The sequence below is a fragment of the Malania oleifera genome, chromosome 8, assembly GCF_029873635.1.
Source record: "Malania oleifera isolate guangnan ecotype guangnan chromosome 8, ASM2987363v1, whole genome shotgun sequence".
Lineage (NCBI taxonomy): Eukaryota > Viridiplantae > Streptophyta > Magnoliopsida > Santalales > Ximeniaceae > Malania > Malania oleifera.
Genome location: NC_080424.1, coordinates 70488556 through 70496973, shown reverse-complemented (window position 1 = coordinate 70496973; position 8418 = coordinate 70488556). Strand labels below are relative to the sequence as shown.

At 37.3% G+C, this 8418-nt stretch overlaps 1 protein-coding gene across 1 annotated transcript; it reads right to left on the bottom strand.

The window, feature by feature from the left end:
* Window positions 1-4343: 4343 nt before the first annotated feature.
* LOC131162722 (uncharacterized) lies at window positions 4344-6806 on the bottom strand. Its single transcript, XM_058119326.1, has 3 exons — window positions 6737-6806; window positions 6344-6472; window positions 4344-4591 (listed from the first exon to the last, which is right to left on the bottom strand). The coding sequence occupies exons 1-3, from the start codon at window positions 6804-6806 to the stop codon at window positions 4344-4346; spliced, it is 447 nt and encodes a 148-aa protein (XP_057975309.1).
* Between the last annotated feature and the right edge of the window lie 1612 nt (window positions 6807-8418).

The window sequence follows — 8418 nt, the reverse complement described above, 5'->3', positions numbered from 1 at the left end:
AAAAGGCATACATAAACAAACAATCATCCTAATTTCTTACTACTATATATCTTAATTTTACTTTGGGTGTTTGCTTTCAAATTGTGTTTGCTTAGTTTGGATAGTGTGGTTGATTGAAAGGTTGATTGTTGATTTAGTTGTTTAAGTGCTTGTGTTCTTTTAAAATTTTGAATTTCAAAATTTAGTCAACAATTTTAATGTTTTTTCAAAGTTTACTTAATTTGATGTGGATGTTGATCTTTCAAAATTTTGAATTTCAAAATTTAATCAACAATTTAATGTTTTTTCAAAGTTTACCTAATTTGATGTGGATGTTGATCTTTTAAAAATTTGAATTTTAAAATTTAGTCAACAATTTAATGTTTTTTCAAAGTTTACCTAATTTGATGTGGATGTTGATCTTTTAAAAATTTGAATTTTAAAATTTAGTCAACAATTTAATGTTTTTTCAAAGTTTACCTAATTTGATGTGGATGTTGATCTTTCAAAATTTAGTCAACAATTTAATATTTTTTCAAAGTTTACCTAATTTGATGTGGATGTTAATCTTTTAAAATTTTGAATTCCAAAATTTAGTCAACAATTTAATGTTTTTTCAAAGATTACCTAATTTGATGTAGACGTTGATCTTTTAAATTGCCTATAAATACCTCTTTGCGTAATGAAAAAATATGATAGAGAAAACACAAGAAAAGAGAGAAATCAGACAAAAATTGAAATTCATCTTGTGCTGAAATTCTCCTGAAGTTCTTCTTCTCTCACATCTTTTGTAACGACTTTCTATTTATTCAACATTTTTTTTCCTTTCTCTCTGAATATAATAAATGTCATATGTCTGAAATACTACTAATAATATCCCAGGCCCAAAGGAGTACTAGGAAAAAATCTGTATGTCATACAAAACTAGGCAACTGTAAACAAAAAAAACTAGGAACTGCTATATACAATACAATACCAGAAAACTGTAGAGCTTTATAATATATTTACAATAATAAATATTTAGTGACGTCATAATCTGAAAACTATCCCAAAACACTGTTATCTCAAAAATACCTAGCCTTCCCACAAGGGTAGCTCAAGTCAACCTCTATCCGCGAGCCTGATCTGCTTGCCTAACTGGATTTCCTAAAAAAAATGATAAGTCATTGGGACGAAACAACGCTCAGTAAGTGGAAATATGATATTACTAGTGTATGGCGACTGAGTTACATATTTAAAATACTGAAATAATACTGAAATTTGGGAAAAATGATAAATTGTACTGAATATGTCTGTCTATCATGTAATCTTTAAAATATAATTGTGTATCTGAGTTTGCTATTTGATGGTACTGCTAGTATAATAGTATAAATTGATATTATGTGATATATTTGTACATAGGAACTTCTGCTATACCCTGGGATCTATATATCATGATATAACCCCTCATGATTGGGTTGTGCGGCCCGTAGGTTGGACTTACTCTGGTTGGCCTTCAAAGTAAGTTAATCTCTATCATCTGCCAATCTGTAATGATTTATGTAGATCCTGGCCCACTATAACCACTCCGGGCAATCTTCAACCTCTGTTATTGTCTAATCGGCCACCTCAACCCAACATGCTGGGGAGACTGCAAATCTCTCCTAGCGTGGTTAGACGGAATCCACATGCTATCTGAGTCATGTGGTTGCACGTGTCTGAAACTAGCAATGATGTCGTGCTCTGCTATAAATATATTTGCCTGTAATTTCCACAGCGATTTGATATCGTGTTATACTATGTACTTATGTAAATATATACTTATCTTGCTATTTTTAACATGATTTCAAAAACAACCATAACACTGTAATTCTGAGTTGTATTAACTGAGATATCTGATAGAAATATATATATAACATCTGTGTTTTCAATCTATACTATCTGTATAAAATATCTGTATATAGTATCTGTATACTCTATATATAATATTTGTATGCTCTATATATAATATTTGTATGCTTTGTATATAATATATGTGTGCTCTGTACATAATATCTGTATACTCTGTATATCTGTTGTAGCATCTTGATGCTATCATTGTAAAATCTGTCTGAATAAACTGTCTGAGTGTTATGGTTTAGAAATCATGTTTTATGAGAAATATTGTAAGTCTCATTTATTTCTAATATTTTGAAATATTTAAATATCCGAATGTCTGTATATCTGTAATACTATAAAATCTATACATATTGTACTGTAATAAACTCAAGCCACACATTTGAAATAACGTAGTCTCATGCTCAATTTCTATAATTCTGCTATAAAAATAATATTCATAATTCTCTGGAAAATAATTCTAATATACATGCTTGTAAATACACTTTCATAATCTTCTGTATACATATTAAAAATTGCTAGCATAGCATATTTCCCTTACCTTAAATATAAAAAGCCCCTACTAAATTCTGGCCTTATACCTGCAGGGTTCCTAGCTCAACATCCTGAAAAATAATATCCCCCAAAAAAAAACATCAGTATTTTCTTACCTACAACATTTCCTATAACTACAAGGAAGACATAATCTGAATAAAATACCTTACCATGGATTTGGGATGAATTTCACAACTTTCCCCACGATCTGCTCCGGCAAACTTGCAGAGAACTTCGCCAAGAGCGTCGTGGTGTCCTTAGATCTTCAATCTGACGAGAAATGGGACCAGGATCGAAGAGAGAAGATGAGGGAGTCGTAGGGGAGAGAGAGAGAGAGAGAGATGAGATAGAGATAGACTCGATCGCTAGATCATTCTCTTCTTCGACCTGATTTTTTTTACTCGAGAGAGCCGTTTCTTTTGATTTTATTTATGGACCACAGCTAAAGATGTGACGACAAAGACGTCACCTCGTCGACAGGTCCTATAGAAAGATCGTCGACGAACCTGCACCCTCGTTGACGAGTTTTGGTTTGCTTTACACCCTTTCTTGATATCTTCTCATCGACGAGATGGGTCTTCGTCGATGAGATCCTGAAGAGCCCTACTTATTTTATTCATATATCTCATCATTCTTTAAAGGCAAAACGGTCTACTTATTTTATTACCTACCCTCACTTATGGAGGAGGAATACCGTGGTTACATTCTATGTTTTGGGAGATTACATATATAAAACTAAAATTATCTACTAACTAAATCCATACATGTACTTGCAAAGAAACTTATCTAACTACTATACTTTACCTAATTACCTTTATACCTCTTGGAAGAACTGCGGGTATCTCTATCTGATTTGCTCCTCGAGTTCCCAAGAAGCTTCCTCTATAGCGTGATTCTTCCACAAAACTTTTACTAACTGAATTTCTTTTGTGCGTAACTCTTGTGTCTTTGTGTCTAATATCTGTACTGGTGCTTCTTCATAAACTATTGAATCCTTAAGCTCTATCTCTACATAGCTAATAATGTGGGACGGGTCTGGGATGTATTTTTTCAACATAGCCACATGAAACACATCGTGTATTTTGGATAAAAAGGGTGGCAAAGCTAGCCTGTAGGCAACTGACCCAATTCTCTCTAGTATCTCAAAATGGCCAATATACCTAGGGCTCAACTTACCCTTCTTCCCAAATCTCATAATTCCTCTCATAGGAGCTACTTTCAAGAATACCCAATCTTCCACTTCAAACTCTAACTCCCAGTGGCGAGCGTCTACATAACTTTTCTGCTAACTCAGTGCGGTACCGATTCTTTTTTTAATTAGTCGGACCTTTTCACAAGCCTGCTGTACAAAATCTGGACCCAAAACTCGCTTCTCGCCTATCCCAGAAGAGAGGAGAACAACATCTCCTGCCATACAGTGCCTCGTATGGAGCCATGCCGATACTAGACTAGTAACTATTATTGTAGGAAAATTCAACTAATGGCAAGAATTGAGTCCAACTACCCCCAAAATCTAGCATGCATACACGAAGCATATCTTCTAAAGTTTGAATTTTCCTTTCAGTTTGACCATCTTTCTAGGGATGGAAAGTTGTACTAAATGCTAACTGTATACCCATAGCCTCCTGAAAGCTTTTCTAGAATCGTGAAGCAAACCAAGGATCCCGGTTTGAAACTATGGATACTAGTACACCATGGACAGGAACTATCTCTTGAACATATATCTCTGCCAGTCTATCCATGGAATAGTTGACTTTAATAGGGACAAAATGGACAGTCTTTGTTAGATGATCTATAATCACCCAAATCGCATTCAGCCTCTGTCACACTGGTGGTAACCCCATGAAAAAATCCATAGAAATGTGGTCCTACTTCCATTCTGAAATAAACAATGGCTGCAACTATCCTACTAGTCTCTGGTGCTCAGCCTTGACTTGCTGGCATGTCAAACACTGCTAGACGAACTCGGCTATCCCTCTCTTCATTCCACTCCACCAAAAGTACTTTCGCAGATCGTGATACATTGTAGTGCTACCAGGATGAACGATGTATACAGATCTGTGAGCCTCCTCCAATATAGTTCTTCTGATCTTGGTATCTACATGAACACAAAGCCTAGTATGGAACCGCAGGGTTCCATCATCTGATATGCTGAACTCTTCTGCCTGACCATCCCTCACTATAGCCATAACCTCTGCCAACTCTACATCATCACCCTAAGTTGCTTTAATACTGTCATATAGGATAGGCTGAATCACTAGACTGGAAATAACTTCCTAAGGACTCTTCTATACCAATTCTATGCTAGGCCTCTCCAAATCCATCAGAATTGAGTGCTGAATCTCCATAGCTGCCAGTATGGGTCCCCCTGATTTCCTACTTAGAGCATCTGCCATTACATTCGCTTTTCCTGGGTGGTAATTAATAGTACAGTCATAATCGTTAATAAGCTCTAACCACCTTCTTTGCCTCATGTTCAATTCTCTATGGGTGAAGAAATATTTCAAACTCTTGTGATCTGTGAAGATTTTGCATTTCCCACCATACAGATAATGCCTCTATATTTTAAGAGCGTACACCACTGCAGCTAACTCCAAATCATGCACAAGGTAATTCTTCTCGTATTCTTTAAGTTGTCTAGAAGCATATGCAATAACCCTGTTGTGTTGCATCAATATGCACCCAAGCCCTTTCAAGGACGCATCATTATATATCACAAATCTGTCCTCCCCTGATGGGATAGCCAACATTAGGGTAGTAACCAACTTCTACTTCAATTCCTGAAAACTATTTTCACAGTCATCAGTCCATTCAAACCTTACATTTTTCCTTGTATGTCGCGTCAATGGACCTAATAAACTAGAAAATCCATCTACGAAGCGTCTGTAGTAGCCTATTAAACCCAGAAAACTTCGAACCTCTTGAACATTTCTAGGCCTCATCCAATTTACCACTTCCTTTATCTTACTCGAATCGACGGATACACCTACCTCAGAGATCACATGGCCGAGAAAAGAAACCTGCCTCAGCCAGAATTCACATTTCTTGAACTTCGCATATTACTTTCTCTCTCTCAATGTTTGCAATACTAGCCTCAAATGATGCTTGTGCTCCTCAAAACTCTTTGAGTAGACCAGTATATCATCAATAAATGCAACTACAAACTGGTTAAAGTACTGATGGAACACTCGGTTCATTAAATCCATAAATACTACTGGTGCATTAGTCAACCCAAATGACATCACCAAGAATTCGTAATGCCCATATCTCGTACGAAACGCTGTTTTCGAGACGTCCCCTGCCTTCACTTTTACCTGATGATAACCTGACCGTAGGTCGATTTTAGAATAGACCTGGGTCCCTTGGAGCTGATCAAATAAATCGTCGATCCTTGGAAGAGGATATTTATTATTAATTTTTAATTTATTTATTTTCCTGTAATCGATACACATCTTCATGGTTTCATCTTTCTTTTTCACAAAAAAAACTGGTGCTCCCCAAGGTGACACACTGGGCCTAATGAATCCCTTATCCAGTAATTCTTGCAATTAATCCTTTAGTTTTTTTAACTCAACTGGGGCCATTCGATATGGAGCTTTAGATATTGGCGCTGACCCCGATAGAAGATCCACTGTAAAGTTAACTTTACGGTCCGATGGCAAACCAGGTAATTCTTCTGGAAATACGTCTGAAAATTCTCTGACCGCAGGGATATCAACTTGTTTCAGTTCTTATTTTGACAATTCTTTAATATAAGCAAAAAATCCTTGACAACCTTCTTGAATATTTTTTCTCACCTATATAGCCGAAACAATCTGTGGCAAAGAACGTACCCGCGAACCAAGAAATTTGTATTCTGTCAACCAGTCCATGCCCAGAATTATATCAAATCCTTACATATCTAATATCACCAAATCAGCTGGCAATATTTTCCCCTGAATAGTTATTGGAAAACCTTTGAGTACTATTCTACATCTCATCACTGACCCAATCGGTGTAGCTACAGCCAACCCAATATCTAACAATTGTGCCTCATACCCCGTTAACTTAGCATATACTGCCGAAACGAAAGAGTGGGTGGCACCTGTATCAAATAAAACAATAGCTATAAATGAGAAAATAGTAAAAATACCTGTAACTACATCTCCAGCTACATCGACGTCATCCATTGTCAATGCGTACACTCTCGCCGATGTCGTATTCCTCTACTGTCCATTACGGGGTGCCTGATAACCACCCTAGTATGGTCTAAGAGTTGGTGCTTGAGCTGTTAATCCCTGACACGACCAAGATCGATGCTCGGGTCTCTCGCATTTGTAGTAGACCTCCTCACCCATCCTGCACTCACCTGGATGTCTACAGCCATATCTAGGACAGGTAGGAGCAGCCCGTCCACCATGAAAACCACCACGGCCCATCATCCGTCCCCAACTACCTCGATAGCGATCTCCTCTCCATAACCCTCGGCTAAAGCTTGCCTATAAATCCTGAGTCACATACCTCTTCCTCTGACCCTGAGCTGCAACGCTCATCTGCATACCACTCTCAATAACAGCAGCTCTATCCACCACCTTGGCAAACGTCTGATCTTGAAAGCCGATAACTTGCTCAAATAAACTTTGCTTTAAACCTTCTTCAAACTTCCTAGCCTTTTTCTCTTCATCTAGAGCAAAATGTGGGGCGAAACGGTATAACTCAAGAAATGGTGGAGCATACTGTGTCATCGTCATCAACCCCTGAGTCATATGTAAAAACTCTACTTCCTTGCGCTCCGAACGATAGCAGGGAAATATCACTCGAAGAACAAATCCTTGAATCGACTCCATGACACTGGCACTAGATCCGGCCTCTGTTCCTCAATCATACGTGCTGATCTCCACCAGTGCTTTGCCTCTCCTATCAGTTTAAACATTGAAAACGTCACTTTCTGCTCATCTGTACATGCTAGTACTGCTAAGATCTCCTCGACATCCTGAACCCAATTCTCAGCCACAATCGGGTCAAGTCCTCTAGCAAAAGAAAGAGGTCTCATCCGCATAAACTGCTCGATCGTGCATCTACGCTCTCCTCCACTCCTAGCCATCTCAGCCATCATCTGCTGAGTGACATTGCGTAGTATGACATCTGTATCTCCACCTCCTATACTGCAAGATCCTGGTCTGTCATCTCCAGCATCTGTACCACTACTACCTGGATCCATCCCTGAAAAATACACAAAACACTATTTTGAAATCCTACACATATCTACTTTACTCCATCCAACTAATACCTTAAATTCACTGTCAACTATTTCCCTTGTTCCTACCCCAAAATCCAATCCTACGACCCAAACACACGACTCATCGATAGTTTACTATGATTTTCCTGAAATTGTCACCCTAAGAAAAACACAGAAACCACCACAATAATCCTTTATTCAGACCACAAAACAAATCCTCAAAATCTTTTCCTATTTTCTAGTATTGTATCCACTACATTCTAGAGTCTACAGGACCTAGTAACATAGGCTCTGATACCAAACTGCAATAACCTGCTATTTATTCAATATTTTTTTTCTCTTTCCTCTGAATATAATAAATGTCATTTGTCTGAAATACTACTAATAACATCCCAGGCCCAAAGGAGTATTGGGGAAAACTCTGTACGTCATACAAAACTAGGCAGCGGTAAACAAAAAAAAAAAAAAAAACTAGGAACTGCTATATACAATACAATACCAGAAAATTATAGAGCTTTGTAATATATTTACAATACAAAATACCCAGTGACGTCACTATAATCTGAAAACTATCCCGAAACACTGTTATCTAAAAAATACCTACCCTTCCCACAAGGGTAGCTCAAGTCAACCTCTATCCGCGAGCCTGATCTGCTTGCCTAGCTGGATTTCCTAAAAAAAATGATACGTCACTGAAATGAGACAACACTCAGTAAGTGGAAATATGCTATTACTAGTGTATGGCGGCTGAGTTATATATTTAAAATACTATAATAATACTGAAATATGGGAAAACTGATAAACTGTACTGA

Bases quoted from the DNA above. Each gene is read 5' to 3' on its own strand.
- LOC131162722 (XM_058119326.1), bottom strand. From the start codon at position 6,806: ATGGGCCGTGGTGGTTTTCATGGTGGACGGGCTGCTCCTACCTGTCCT. The intron at 6,473-6,736 runs GTGAGTGCAGGA...TATTTGATACAG, and splicing joins ATATGGCTGTAGACATCCAG to GTGCCACCCACTCTTTCGTT. The intron at 4,592-6,343 runs GTTTTCCAATAA...GTGATGATGTAG, and splicing joins ATGTAGAATAGTACTCAAAG to AGTTGGCAGAGGTTATGGCT.